This window comes from Larimichthys crocea, chromosome VI (genome assembly GCF_000972845.2).
Source record: "Larimichthys crocea isolate SSNF chromosome VI, L_crocea_2.0, whole genome shotgun sequence".
NCBI lineage: Eukaryota > Metazoa > Chordata > Actinopteri > Sciaenidae > Larimichthys > Larimichthys crocea.
Window position 1 is genome coordinate 11,770,818 of NC_040016.1, and position 15,670 is coordinate 11,786,487.

The following is a 15,670-nucleotide window of genomic DNA, read 5'->3' on the forward strand; positions in this document are numbered from 1 at the left end:
TGTGAACTTCTTTGGTGTCCACCATTGTTTACAAGTCCAGCTGAGTTGGGTCCTACATGAACACACAATTTGAATCACTTTTAATCATTTCACATGAGAGATTTTTGTTTTGTGATTTTGTCTGAGCTGACTTTAGGAAGGGGTAACGGCAAATACTTTCTTTCATGCAGCAGTCAGGATGCTGTACTGTTTGAATCAAAAGTGATGACAGTTGTGGGGTTTTATTTCCAGGTCACTGCAAATCTCATCAGACCACAGCTATGTTTACATCAACTGTGTTGATATGTTTGAGGTGTGTAAATAATAACTAAGTATCTTATTTTAATCATGAATATTCAATATAAAAGTAAAACACTGTAAAACTACTGTTTTGGGGGCTTTAACAGCACGTATGACTAAAAGAACGCCTCAGGTGACACATAGGTGATATGCAAGCTCCTCAACTTGTTTTTATAAAATCCTGGATCATGTATAAACCTCAAATGTCTATTTCCTCAGCCAAAACTCACATAAGTCTAAGCAGGTCACACAGTTCTTGATTCAGGAAAAAAATAATGGACGTCAACCATCTGGCAAATGTCCTGGAATATTCTTCAACATTTCAGAAATTCTCTTTCTAGGGGGCCATGTGTGGCTACAGTCAGTGAATTATGAGATGCAATGAATCTATGACATACTCATCATTCTGCTCTTTGTACATTTCACTTGATTTCAAAGAAGATGTTAATCATACAATGACATTTTCACCTCACCTGCAGCAGTCCTTCTTTCACTTTTCGGATCTCTCGTTAAATCTCTGTCCCAAGTGTCCAGGGTTTGTACCACAGTCCTCTGTGTCCTCTGAGAGTCACCTGGAAGGCTTCCTCATTAGTGCCCAAACTATCTCAACTCTCATCTCGCAGTTCAGCAGCATCTTGACTCCTGCGCGTAACCTTGGAAACAGCAAGTCACCTTGGAAACCTAATTTCTTAAGAAATACACAAGCTCTACGTTTAAGGGAATAAATAAATAATTTTAAAAAACAGATAATAATCATGTGCCACTTAATTTAAAAAGGGTTTTTTTCTCTGAATTTGCATACAAAACACTTTTCATTGATTTAATGAGGTATGCGAAGTCTTTCGCATGGGGATGAGTGTTGCAGCAAATTAAACTTTTTAAATTTATAATATTAGGATCCTAAGTGGTCTGATTTTGAAAGCAGGACTGAAATTATAGCCTAGTTCATACTTTAGGATCATGTAGTATGAATCATAAGGTGTTACTGCATACAGTTACATCATAACTCACAGATGGATGGCTGATGTCAGCAACCCCTATAAAGCACCTGTACATCAGCAGATAATGCACTCAGTTATTCACATCAGATGTCGAGACATTTTAGCTTTCTCATTTAGCATATTTCTAGTCATTTTTCTGTCATTTCACTGTGATCTATGATAGACGAAAAACCTACATAAATCGCACACATGCTTCTATTCCACTGAATTGTTTTTTGTTGTTTTGGTAACTGCATTTTATTTTGTAGTAGGACTGTGGGTGATTGGGTGATTTTATCTGTAGGTCACTGTGGTTGGTGCACAAAAATACGCTTTCACCTCATGATTCAGTATTTAAAAAATTCTTTTTCAAAAATGAACCATTTATCTGCCAACACGTCTGGTCAGACTGTATCTGGCACATCTCTTATGAGGGCTATTCAGCTGAACAAACGACTACCAGTGCAGCACCTGCAAGTGTTAAACTGAGCCTGTCAAATAAAGCCAAAGGAACAAACACGTTAACACCGTACATGTGATGGTCACATGTTCATGTTATGGTGGTGAAAAATAAGTCATTTTCTCTGGAGCAAAAGCAAAAGCAACCTGGGTCAAGAAAATGGCTGAAGAAAATAAGACATTTGGATTTGAAATTTAAATAATAGTGACACGGTGACACCCAAAGTTATTCAACATCCTATTTTTTTATTTTTGCTGGTTGTTTATGTACACATGACATCTATCTATGTCTGTACATTCTGTGCAAAATTAGGTTTTTTTCATTTTATCCCCATTAAAGGCTCTTTTGGGGGAGTTTTTCCTCGTCTAAGCAGAGAGTGTGTCGTCTGTGAGGGTGCTGTAGAAATCATAAAGCCCCTTGAAGCAAATTGTGATTTGTAATACCGGGTTACATGAATCAAATTGACTTTGAGTTGTGCTGTGTATGTTTCAGAATCCAGATAATATTTTGTTGTTTTTTTTCCTGTTAAGGAAGAAGGCAATTATGTTGAGGTTGTTGTGCTAATGAGAAAAAACAAAGGAATTCTAACTTTAAATTGGATCTAAGTAAAAAAACAAGAAATCTGACATTTATATAAAATGACATCCTCTGTGTGAGAGTAAAGAACATTTTGGATGATGTTGTTTTAGTATTTTTAATCATCTTTTGCTTCACTGTAGTGTATGGGCCTGAAAAAATTGGAGAATATTTTGAGTTATTTATTTTACTGGAGAAATCCTTCCTTCACGATTTCCAGCACCACCAACTTTGGGAATCTGTTGCAGCCTTGGAAATTTTTGACAGCTGATTGGCTCTGTTTGGATAGATTCCACAAATATATCAATCACCCATGTCAGTTTAGTGACTCAATGCCCTGGCAACTCTTGAATTATTCATTTTAACTTGACCTATAGTCAGCCATGGCTGGGCCTGTGCGTAAAGCACCAGTTTACAACAGCCTTGTAATGCAATGTAATTACATTCAACCAAAGCATACAATTTCAGCCGATGATAGCATCTATTCCCCATATTTGGTGGCTTTCTTTGGAAAACAGGTGAACGCTTTAAACTGTGTAGGATCAGTGGAATTTTTCTCCTTTGATCACTTCATCTAATATAGATTCTAAAAGCCTCGGCTCGCTGTTCAATAAAAGATAGCATCGCTCAAATGTTGTTAAAGGACAATGGATTTTTACAAAGCACTCTAAAAGTCCAAACCTAAACATAATGCATGAAGAGAGCGAGTGAGTGAGTGAGAGAAGTAGTTATAATGTGCGGTGTGCTCATACTCAACCCAGACAGTTTCATTTAGAGGAAAATAAGATGAGGGGAGGGGGTTGCTGAGATTGGTAGTATACAAAGCTTTAGCAAAGCAGGCATCAAACTGGACGCAGCGAGTGATGAGGACTGCGGTGCTCCGAGGACCCAAAAAACTGCAAAGGATCGCTTTAAAGGTAAGATTCATCAAGAAAAAAAAACACTTTATATGGTTATGTGATTATATCATTTCTCTGTGGACTTCTAATAGTTCAATGATGAGTGTGCAATGGATCAGAGTTTTCAATAAAAGTGTTACATTTTGTTTCTCTGCAGACTTTTGGATTACGCAGTAATTAAACCCACAAAAACAACTTTAACAGAGTGAGCCGGCTTTAAATTGCGCAGGGTACCCGCACGACCACAGAGCTGATAGCGGTCCTGAGTCTGTTGTTGTGATGTGACCGCTGGCTGCGCCAAAGCGGCGCTTTTACGCACGATGGAGGACCTTTTACGCGAACAGAATAGTTGGGCGCAGAATGTTTCCTGGAGCAACTCAAGTCGAGGAAACGACAGCCATTTAGGAAACACAACAGTGAACCCTTTGAAGCGAAACGAAGAAGTGGCCAAAGTGGAAGTTACCGTCCTGGTCCTGGTGCTGCTGCTCGCTTTGACCGGTAACCTGTGCGTCCTGTGGGCTATCCACGCCACCAAGCACAGCCAGTCTCGGATGTATTACTTCATGAAGCACCTGAGCATCGCAGACCTTGTCGTTGCAATATTTCAAGTTTTACCGCAACTCATTTGGGATATCACATTTCGCTTCTATGGGCCTGATTTGCTGTGCAGGCTGGTTAAGTACCTCCAGGTTGTTGGTATGTTTGCATCTACTTACATGCTTGTCCTGATGTCCATCGACCGGTGCTTAGCAATATGTCAGCCTCTTCGGTCCGTGCACAAGAGAAAGGACCGTTACTACGTGATCGCCTCTTGGATGCTCAGTCTGATATTCAGCACTCCTCAAGCGTACATATTTTCCTTGAAAGAGGTCGGAGACGGTGTGTATGACTGCTGGGGAGACTTTGTACAGCCATGGGGTGCCAAAGCATACATCACATGGATGAGTCTCAGCATTTACATTTTCCCAGTGGCAATTTTAAGCATCTGCTATGGCTTGATATGTTTTAAAATATGGCAGAACTTCAATTTAAAAACCAAAAGGGAGCACTTCCTGGCTCTGACTACAAGGTCCTCCAAAGGCGCACATCCCCTCTCTCGTGTGAGCAGCGTGAGGCTAATTTCAAAAGCAAAGATCCGCACAGTGAAAATGACATTTGTAGTGGTCCTTGCCTATATTGTGTGCTGGACTCCCTTCTTCTTTGTCCAGATGTGGTCTGCATGGGATCCTGCTGCACCAAGAGAAGGTAAAGGCACAATCTTGGTTTCTTTAGTTTGAATTATAATCCTGATACAAATATCATGTATATTCACCAGAAATAGTGATTTTCACAGATTAATTGTTTTTTTTTTATATATAATCCGTCTTGTGGCAAGTGCACAGTGACACAATGAGTAGCACATCATCTGTGTCCAAGATTTATAATGGTAGATTTATTGCCCATAAACCTGTGACATAAAGAACAATATTTCAGATGTCACATACATAGAAAGGCCACTCCTCAACCTGATATCATATCTCTTAGAATGTATAACCAATCCAATTCACTTCCAAGGTAACACAATAGTGTTTAACTTTCAGACTTCCCTAGAGTGAAAACAGATGAATGGGAGCGTCAGTTACAGTGCTTATCAGTTCAGAGAAAGTCAGTAAGAGAGTACCGGGACATTCAAAGAATTTCTATTGCTCTACCAGAGGTGGTTTGTAGTATAATTCCCATTTAAGTGTGTAGTTTGTTCAGATTTGCTTTTGGGTTTGCCATGAAAATGAACAAGAGCAGCGGAGCAGATGTGCTCCGTAACCTTTCAAGCCAAACAGCATAATGTTCATTTAGAGACACAGATATGGACCAGACTTAGCCAAGTTAATCATCTTCCCGTCTTCTACCAAATGGCTTTGCACAAAATTGGGAAAATAAAGACATTAAAGGTAAGAATGCATGCACTGTAACTACAGATGTTAAAGTCTTTGTTGCGGTAGGGGGCCCATATTGTTTGGATGGGTGAACTCAACCACTACAGGCTATTTCTCTTTACCATTTATAAATCTAAACTTTTTAACATGTTATTTTGCTTTCAAAACTTTCAAAAGTCATGTCACATTTTAGATTTATTATTAAATAAATAAAAAATATATTTCGTATTATTATTGTATACTGATTCATACTGAAATAGAAACATTAACTATGAAATAGTGAACTCCTCATAGAGGTCCTGTGAAAAAAAAGGAAACCAGCCCTATTTTTTAGTTTTTTTAATGTATTTGTTCTAGACCCCAGCCGATCTATCGGTTAGCCAATATCATTGGACGATATTGGCATATTGCAGACATATTGATATCGGCGTGCATGTTATTCATTATGCACCTGTATAAAAACAGTTTTTTCCCCCTGGTACATGATGCACAATAAATGCTTGTTGTAATATTTTGCTGTCAGTGCAAGCTGCAATTTACAATACTGTAACAAGCAGCACAGAGTAATAGAAAAGAAGAAGCTCTCAGCAATGTCAACTAGAATTATCTAGTTATCTCCAATGTATATGTAACATGTTAAGTTAAATCTTTAACTGAAATTTTATTTTATAAAGTTTATTATTTGTTTAAAGAAAGCAGCATTCTGAATACATTGGTGGAACAATGGTGCAAGAACCAGAAAAGGTCTGTTTTCATTCACCATATCGGCTGCCATATCCATAATCTGTGAATTTCCACCCTCTAAAATAGGTATAGCTCTCAAAAGTCCCACATGGGAGGTGTTTTTATATAACCTGAATGTGTTTTCATGGCTTATTTATCTTAAGAATTCAGAGAATTGTTTCAAGTGTTAATGGAATAAAAATATATATTTCACTTCAAAGTCCCAAAATTTCAAAGTCACCAAAATTGGGGATACATGGTGCTGTAGTGTGGCGACACAATTTGAAATATTTCAGATTAGAACTGTCATGAAAGGGACATTGGTTTTCTGAAAATCAACTGTTATGGGTGTTCATTTCAAAGAAAAGCTTTGAAGTAAGGACACTCAGGTTAAGACTCCGTGAAGCTGATTTTCCTGTTGCTGAAGACAGTACAATCAAATTGTGAAAACAGCCACTCTCTTCCAGGCCTTGAACTTCAGTCATATCATCATATTTTATGACTTACAGTGGATCTGCCAATAGCGAAGGAGAATCTGACTTTGTTCTCTCGTGCAGTGTTTGTTTTACTTTTCATTCTTAGAAATATCTTTGGCTCTTGGCGCGTATCTTAATCAAATTAGCGATAGGAGTGTCAACACAGTCCTCCTTTTGATTTCAACGTCATCCCTCTTTCCAGTTTTCCAGCTTGAAACCCATATACATCATGACACTACAGAAAAGCAGCCAAGATTAATATTTTCCTTTTATTTCTGGCAGCACAAGAAAGTGGTGAAAAGGTACTATAAGGAAAGGTTTGAAGAGAATAAACATCTCAATTCTGTCATTTTGTGGAATTTATGAGAACTCTACTCCCCATGGCACCAAATAATCTCAGAACTCTGGAGTTATCTGTTAAATCATAATTTTGACAGGCCATTTTCTTGACATTGTGCACAGCACACCTCTCACAATAAAGCAAATCGCTATAGACAGTCAGAGCACCATGGACAAAACCATGGAGGTCAGCATTTTCACTCGAGGAGAGAAGAAGACAACGTGCACTAAATCTCTCTCACCCCATTAAGAAAAAAAAAAGATGTTGGAAGCCGTCCACTTTCCACTGTGCGAATGGCGTGCCTCTTCACTGTGCTCTGTGCCTCTAACGATTGGAAATTTAATCAAACTGAATGAAAAAAATGGTATACTTTTCCATTCAGGATGGCCTCTGATAATTGAAGCCATTTATCACGTTTGTGTCAAGGAACTTAAAATCCTATTTGTACGACATCAATCAACCTTCCATATTTTTTCAGCTATAATCCCAAATGGTTTTAGGGTTGTCTGAAAAGCTTTCTGCATGCCAGTTCCTATATTTCTCTATAACTGATGTGTATTATGAGTGTGGTTACCTTGAATATGAACTGATCTTTATAGAATAAAATGGTGGCTTGTGACATCCTGCTTAAACTTGAAGAAATGTGGATAAATTGACTGAAATCTTTGCAGAGAATTTGCACATTTTTAACAAGAGTCTACAGCCAGGCTAGTGGCTAAGCCTGTTAGTGTGCTAACTTGTGCAGCTGAAGCTGATGGGAATGTCATTCGTCATGCAAGTATTTGCTGATGAACCAAAAGGGTTGGACAAACTAAAGTTCACCAAAGTTATTCCAAATCATCCTTAGGGTACCATGAATGTCTATGCCAAATCTCATGGTAATCTAGCCGCCAAGTGTTATGATATGTGATATTTCAATAAAAAACAACCAAAGGTCAGGAGATCCAAAATTAACAAAATAAATCGTCTGGGAACCATGAATGTCGGTATGAAATGTAATGGTAAGCCATCAATTATTTATTGAGATATTTAAGTCTGGAAACAAAGCGGTGGGCCAACCAACACACCGACTGATCAACATCACCACACCTACAGCTATGACACTATCAATGGTAAAATCCCTTAAAAGTGCACCTTGAGAGGCTAAACAAGACACATACACACACTGAGTTGGGACTTTAGCTGACAACCAGGTGATTATATTTCACTGGAATGAAGAATATCTTTCCTTTTTCTAACAGTTCCTCCTACTGAGGGTAGCAGGGAGGCTGGAGCCTATCCCAGCAAACACAAGGTGACAGGCAGGGAACTTGACGTAGACAAGGTGTTTTTTTAAGGATAAGGCTAGCCATATTTTTTTATATTTTTGTTCTTGACTCCAAATCCCATGAAAAAGACTAAAAGCAACAACATTTTAGTCCATATCTCAATATTTAATGACTTCCGTTCCCTGCATGTGGCAGGGCTCCATCGGGTGCTACTGGAAATGTGAATCTTTAAAAAAAGGCTCAGAAATATATAGTTGCCTTTTTTAAAAAAGGTTTATAGCAAATGTTACTCAAACTTGAGGAAACTGTGTATTTGCTGGAAACAGTTGTACCGTGCAGTTCAGTGTAATGAAGAAACTACTGCAATGGTGAGGATCGTTGATTCTTATTAATGTTTGACAACAATGGGGCACAGAGGAATAAGATATATCAGGATCTGACTATAGAGACAATACTTATACCAAAATATCAAACATATGTCCTTCTTGGTCTCTCTCTGTCTCTCTCTAGACATGGCCTTCATCATCGCCATGTTGCTGGCCAGTCTCAACAGCTGCTGTAACCCCTGGATCTACATGTTCTTTGCTGGTCACCTTTTCCAGGACCTGATGCAGTGCTTCTTCTGCTGCTGTAGACAGTACATGACAGCCTCCTCCTGCAGCTCTGATCAACAGTGCAGGCACAAGAGCAGCTCCTCAACTTACGTCATCAAGAACACGAGCAGCCAGAGGAGCCTCACACACACGTCCAGTACCGGAGGACCAGGACACTGAGGAGCCAGCTGAAAGCCATCAAGGCTTCCTTTAGCTGAGTAAGCTGGCAATCGTGCAAGTCCACAATTTTAGGCATTTAATCATCAGCAGAGGTGGCCATTGCAACACGGTTTAAACAGAGCTAAATAGATGATGTATATCTTCCATCCAGACAAAACCCTGCATCCTGTGATAACAGAGCAGAACAAAATGTCTTTGTGTCTCTATCTCTATTGAAGTGAGCCCTTTGCTATCACAGAGCACCTCTTTCCTTTTTTCTTTTTTTTTTTTTTTGCACTGAAGTTCTGCAAATCATATTTTTCTCTTACATCGTCGCCTCTAGCTTTTTATGATCTATCTTCTGTCTTTCTGCATAAACAATATGGGCATTTTTAAAATTTGTTTGTATGCTTTTGTCTTTCAGTCTTGAGTCTTAGAGTGAACAGTTGTTGTCTTGATTTGGTAAACAGCTATCACAAAAAATACTATTAATGTTGCATAGAGGGATTCTTTCTACAAAGAAAAAAAGAAGGAGTTTGGCAGATTACAAAAATATCCTTTTAATGCAGCATTACTTTGTGTAAAAGGATGTTATAATTGTATAAGTACATTACATTGGTGGTAAAATCACAATGTTGATATGCATGAATGATATTGAGGTTATTAAGATAATATCCATGCTTAATCTGAGTATGTCTGTTGTGACAATGCAACAACACACAACTTTAACGGAGCTAAATCCATAAGGAATACATTTTACCACAAATAGGATGCTTTCACTGTTTTCAGCACCTTTCTCGTGCGACAGATCAAATAGCGTTTGTCCTTTATGATGTAATGTGAAATTCACTTTGTAAATAGTTCCCACTGTTTCTCATCTCTTCTTTTTCTAGGTTGATGGATTCGGGGTAACTTGTGTACCCGGACTTCAGAGTTTAAACACATCGTGATCAAACTAGATTAATGCTTCCCCCTTGTGGCCATAGCTACTACACAGTCTTATTTTTCTGCTCTGTTTCATTGCTGTACAATTTGAGGCAAAATGCCAGCTGTTATGGAGGATTTCGGTGTCATGATAAAATCATGTAAATTCTTGGCTTATTATGTGTGTTTTGAAGTGTATGTAACTTTATACAGCCTTACATGATGTGCTTCGGAGTGATGATCATCTATAGGGAGCGGGTTTAAGGGGAAAGGAGGGAAGAAACATTCACATGCAGTAAGTGTAACCTTAAGAAGTACTCATGATACCTGATAAATGTCATGGCATGTGGGAGAAAGTTTTATTGTTTTAGTGCAGTGAAAGCTTTCATATTGTACTTTAAAAACATTTATTTGACAAATATATGGAAATTGTATACATATATTTTATAGTAAACAATTTCTAGATTTTCCTGTATTATCATGTAAAAAAAGGAAGAAAAAAAACAAGCTGACAGTAAATTAGCTGAAAATGGAGATCACCAAATGAAAATGACAACTCTTCAACTCTTCTTCTCAAAGTCAATGAAATGTCCAACCATTGGTCTTTATGCCTGAATGATGCAGCTGTACAGGACTTAGGCCTCCTTGCGTATAATCAATTTCACTTTGGAAAGTATCTTTCCCGTTACCCTGAAGAGCGGGAGAAGACAGACACGTATGAGCTGGAGGAGGGGTCTAACCAGACAATAAAAATTAAACTGGATGGTTCTGAGGCAGGGCGTAACAATCCAGATGTGCAAGAATGACAGACAAGCAAACTGCAAGCCCCAGATCAGTGACAAAGGGAAGCCCAAAATGAGAGTAAAGAATCGATAGATCCAGCGCCTTGTCTGTGTGAAGGTGTGGTAGCTGACTTTCCACATGAAATCCAGACTGTGTAGGCCATCAGGCTCTGCAATCACATCTGCAAACTCCACCTAAAGCATACAGAGATTGGTCATTTATTTACTGTGTTTGGTTATATAGGCTTAAAAGTTCAGTTCACACATAAATCTGTAGTTCCTCTTACTCCAGACACCAGCATTACAGAACATAAGACAAAGGAAACTTTCCCCAGTGAAAGCCTCAAGTAGGCACGGCACTAATATGATAATATTCAATATTATGATTAGAAGTTAGATATTACAAAGAGATATAAATGTATGAGTTTTATAAAGGGGTAAATGCTTTTACTAAGTAAAAAACTTCACTCCATCATGGAAAATAATTTGATTTATTTAATCTAATTTCTTAATAAGGGAAATTTAAATGTGAACTTTAAGTTAAAACGTACTTAACTCTTTAAAACTTCAGAGCAGTGTTGTAGCCAAGACCACCTAAACCAAGACCAAGTCAAGACCAAGACCAGTCTGCGGTGTGACTACTATATATATTATGGCTTGGCCAAATGCTTGATGATTAATATTAAAGGCGCTCCAATCAGGATTTTTGGGGCTGATCACTGATCACTGGCTGTATCGGCCAGTACCGACCATAGGGTCTATTTGAAGCCTTGTATTTAACATGTAGCATGATTTATTTAACTATTCTTACAACAATAATTATTCACATTAATGTTCATTTCTTTTTATTGAGCTGCTTTATAAAATACTGACTTTGATTTGGTGGAGGAATCAAATCTGAAACTTTGCTGAGCATCCATACAGGTGTTTGCTCTACAACTACAACAAGACTGAACCGTCTTTCAGGCCCAGACATTCAACATTTGTTTTACTCTCTTCATAGTGCAAAGTGAAAGTGAAACTTAAGATCCGTCTGAAGTGCAAAAATATTTTTGGTTCATTATGAAACTGTGTTAGAACAAGTGACTTATTAGTTAATTAATATGAAACACTGATGGTATCCCTGCAGTTGTGGTCTTGATCGGTTGTGTCTTGGTCTGTTTGTCCAAGACAGAGACCTTCAAAAAGTCTCGAGTGCTACATCACTGTGTCACAGTTAACTATCAGAAAGTTTCAAATCAGTACTAAGAGTTTTCCATAAATTAAATAAAAAAAATTTAAATCAAAGAACTTGTCAATAGTAAAGGGAAACACCAGCATCTTGATCTTTTCTTAAAGCAAAACATTTTATGGGTTTGACCTAAATTTGAGCAAAAGCTAAATAGTTTACAATCTGTCAGCACACAGGCCAGAATTATCTCAGGCCCAGAGTTGACAGGAAGCTGACAAAAATAAAATAATTTATTTATTGATTTATTGGCTGCTTGACCCTGCCTCAGATATCATCAACAGAGGGTTATAGGCTCATCAGATTAATGGCTATTTAAAGTAGCATGTTTTACACACACACTTTGGCATGACTCATCTCAACTGTCACACATTTATACTTCAATTCATAAATCATGCACTACTGATATATTACAGTAAAAGTAGATTTTACGTACTCTGACTCCCTCCTCATGGATTTCCTTAGGATCCCTGTTGTCAAGGTCAGCCATGGTTTGTCTTTCCATCATGATCACAGACTCCTCCGCGATCACATTTTCTTCCATGGTCCTGCTACCTGACTCAAGGAACAGCCTGAAGATTAAGATGAAGCTTAGATAATGAAGCAAAAGAGGCCAAGATGAGAAGCTGGGTATGTGGTTTCACAGCAGCACCACAGCACACCGTATTTTGCAAAGAGGGAGGCAGACTCACCGTGCCACAAGTCAACAGTCAGTAAATAACAAGTGTATGATCTACGGTGAGTTCATGCAAGATGTATATTCATTTACATCTACACGTCCTTGAACAAACTAATATAAAACATAATTTATGAAGTACACATCTTAGCAACAATGTTTGTATAGTAGTAGCTTCCTTAACTAAAAACCAAACAAACAAAATAGTTTGACACTGCCACAGTGTTCTGCTTTGGCATGAGATGCCTGTCAAAGCAGCTTTGGTATTTGATGGACTTGGATGAGGCCGTGTTAACTGAACCGATAATTAATAAATAAACATCTGAGAAATATTCATATTACAATATGTGTTTCTACCTTCAGCAATGCAGATATTCTTCTTTGCTATAATAAATCACAGGGAATTTATCTTGTTGTAATTATATTTAATGGATGCTCAATAAATAAATGTATAAGTTAAATAGCATACAGCAGGTACATATTTGTCAAAGGGTACAATGAAAGACTGGTGTTCTGATGAAATTCATCATGTAGCTGAACAACACAATCGACAGAGCAGCGCCATTTGATTGTAACCACACAGGAAGTTCCTGGGTATCTGTTTTGTTCAAAGTCTGCACCATCTTAGATGCCTTACCATAACAGCAAAACCAGTTTAAAAAAAACAACTTTGCTCTAGGTGGTGGTGGCTAATGTGAATTTTCATGGGGTGTACCACAATGTGTTTATTTACAGGAAACACTTGCATGCACAAGAACATGTACAGTGGTGAGTGTAACAACACTGATTTCACTACACTCAATATGCAATCCTCCTGCAGCTCTGATCAGACAAAACCCTGCATCCTGTGATATCAGAGCAGAACAAAATGTCTTTGTGTCTCTATCTCTATTGAAGTGAGCCCTTTGCTATCACAGAGCACCTCTTTCATTTTTTCTTTTTTTTTGCAAATGTTTTTCTCTTACATTGTCGCCTCTAGCTTTTTAAGATTTATCTTCTGTCTTTCTGCATAAACAATATGGGCATTTAGTCTTCAGTCTGACTCTTAAAGCCAACAGTTGTTGTCCTGATTTGACCTTAAAGACAACAGCATTTATCCTTGATGATGTAATGTGAAATTCACTTTGATGGAGCTGATAAAAAGGGATGGTATGCAGACATACCATCCCTTTTTATCAACTCCATCTTTTCAAGATGGTGGTGTTTTGAGGTAATCTGTGCACCTGGACTTCAGAGTTTAAACACACTGTGATCAAACTAGATTAATGATTCCCCCTTGTGGCCACGGTAATGACTGAAACTTTTTCTTGTTCTGTTTTCATCTGTTTTAAAATTGGCGTAACTTTAAATAGCTTGACAAGATGTGCTTCGGAGTGATGATCATCTGTAGGGAGCGGGTTTAAGGGGAAAGGAGGGAAGAAACATTCACATGCAGTAAGTGTAACCTTAAAAAGTACTCATGATACCTGATAAATGTCATGGCATGTGGGAGAAAGTTTTATTGTTTTGGTGCAATAATACCTTTCAGTTTGTACTTATTTATTTGACATCAAAACTGACATCAAAACAGATTTTTATACAGACAGAATATAAAAGAGCAATAGTCATGATTAGACAATTTCTAGATTTTGCTGTATTATCATGTAAAAAAAGGAAGAAAAAAACAAGCTGACAGTAAATTAGCTGAAAATGGAGATCACCAAATGAAAATGACAACTCTTCAACTCTTCTTCTCAAAGTCAATGAAATGTCCAACCATTGGTCTTTATGCCTGAATGATGCGGCTGTACAGGACTTAGGCTTCCTTGCGTATAATCAATTTCACTTTGGAAAGTATCTTTCCCGTTACCCTGAAGAGCGGGAGAAGACAGACACGTATGAGCTGGAGGAGGGGTCTGACCAGACAATAAAAATGAAACTGGATGGTTCTGAGGCAGGGCGTAACAATCCAGATGTGCAAGAATGACAGACAAGCAAACAGCAAGCCCCAGATCAGTGACAAAGGGAAGCCCAAAATGAGAGTAAAGAATCGATAGATCCAGCGCCTTGTCTGTGTGAAGGTGTGGTAGCTGACTTTCCACATGAAATCCAGACTGTGTAGGCCATCAGGCTCTGCAATCACATCTGCAAACTCGACCTAAAGCATACAGAGGTTGGTCATTTATTTACTGTGTTTGGTTATATAGGCTTAAAAGTTCAGTTCACACATAAATCTGTAGTTCCTCTTACTCCAGACACCAGCATTACAGAACACTAACCCTGAAACCTCATGTAGCCTACATAATATGATAATATTCATCTGATAGTGAAGCCTGTGGGTAATCCTGAGTAAGTGACATTGTTTCTGGAAATAGTAAATATAAATATAAATGCAGGGTTTTATAAATGTATTATTTTACGAATGATCTTAAACCCTCTGCAAATAGAAAGTGGATCTGTCTAAATAGGGGAAATGAGGTTGTTTTGTGATCTGGGTTAACTGATTCTTCAAAGGTTAAAACTTTCTCAACTCTTTAAAACTTCCCAGTTAATGGCCAGAAAGTTTAAAATCATACTAAAACATAATAAAATGTTTATAAACCAAAGCACGTATTAACAGTGCAATGCAGCAAAACATGTTTTATGCATTCAAGTTTTATCAAAGGCTTAATAGCTTTTTAGTTATTTGAAGCTGACAGGAAGTTGACATTATTAAAAGATTTTATGGGTTATAGGTCAGATCAGGTTAATGGCTATTTTCGGCAGATTTTTTACACACACACTTTGGCATGACTTAACTGTCACAAATTTATATTTCAGTTCATAAATCATGCACTACTGATATATTACAGTAAAAGTAGATTTTACGTACTCTGGCTCCCTCCGCATGGATTTCCTTGGGATCCCTGTTGTCGATGTCAGTCATGGTTTGGCTTTCCACCGTGATCTGCGCCTCATTTTCATCCATGGTTCTGCTCCCTGACTAAAGGAAGAGTCTGAAGCTGAAGCTGATGCTAAGATAATATAGCGGCTGGGTGTGGTTACAGCCACAGCCACAGAGGGCAGTGTAGGGGAGTGGCAGTTTATAAACTGAAACTCAATGTTATGCCACTCCAGAAATCCCAATGGCCACCTTAAACTGTTAAAGACACACATATGCACATGGTCATTAACACAAAAGCGTTGGCCATTATTTTGCAAAAACTTTCACAACTCAAACTGCGACTGTGCATTTTGCAAAGAGGGAAGCATGTTGCATTTGACTCTGTCATAAGAAGGAAGGTGCCAAACTACACAATCAACCGCCAGTACAAAAGTGTATGATCTATGGTGAGTTCATGTAAGACCTTTATTAATTTACCATGCTAAGTGAATATCGCTGATATAAATTGATATAAAACCATGGTTATGAAAT

General features: G+C 38.0%; 2 protein-coding genes across 5 annotated transcripts; one reads left to right on the forward strand and one right to left on the reverse strand.

Moving 5' to 3' along the window:
• The first annotated feature begins 2,964 nt into the window (after window positions 1–2,964).
• oxtrb (oxytocin receptor b) lies at window positions 2,965–10,073 on the forward strand. Of its 2 annotated transcripts, XM_019260784.2 has the most exons (4): window positions 2,965–3,212; window positions 3,352–4,439; window positions 8,425–8,725; window positions 9,560–10,073. In XM_019260784.2, the coding sequence occupies exons 2-3, from the start codon at window positions 3,515–3,517 to the stop codon at window positions 8,685–8,687; spliced, it is 1,188 nt and encodes a 395-aa protein (XP_019116329.1). In that variant the 5' UTR covers window positions 2,965–3,212; window positions 3,352–3,514; the 3' UTR covers window positions 8,688–8,725; window positions 9,560–10,073. The 2 variants fall into 2 exon arrangements, with proteins under 2 accessions (XP_019116329.1, XP_010731101.1); XM_010732799.3 differs by having other exon boundaries at window positions 8,425–10,073.
• LOC104920518 (caveolin-3) lies at window positions 10,071–15,369 on the reverse strand. 3 transcript variants are annotated; one of them, XM_027279874.1, is made up of 2 exons: window positions 15,128–15,369; window positions 10,071–10,567 (listed from the first exon to the last, which is right to left on the reverse strand). In XM_027279874.1, the coding sequence occupies exons 1-2, from the start codon at window positions 15,221–15,223 to the stop codon at window positions 10,226–10,228; spliced, it is 438 nt and encodes a 145-aa protein (XP_027135675.1). In that variant the 5' UTR covers window positions 15,224–15,369; the 3' UTR covers window positions 10,071–10,225. The 3 variants fall into 3 exon arrangements, 2 of the variants coding, with proteins under 2 accessions (XP_027135675.1, XP_010731100.3); XR_003462519.1 differs by lacking the exon at window positions 15,128–15,369 and adding an exon at window positions 12,037–13,706 and having other exon boundaries at window positions 10,228–10,567; XM_010732798.3 differs by lacking the exon at window positions 10,071–10,567 and adding an exon at window positions 13,827–14,413 and having other exon boundaries at window positions 15,128–15,286.
• Between the last annotated feature and the right edge of the window lie 301 nt (window positions 15,370–15,670).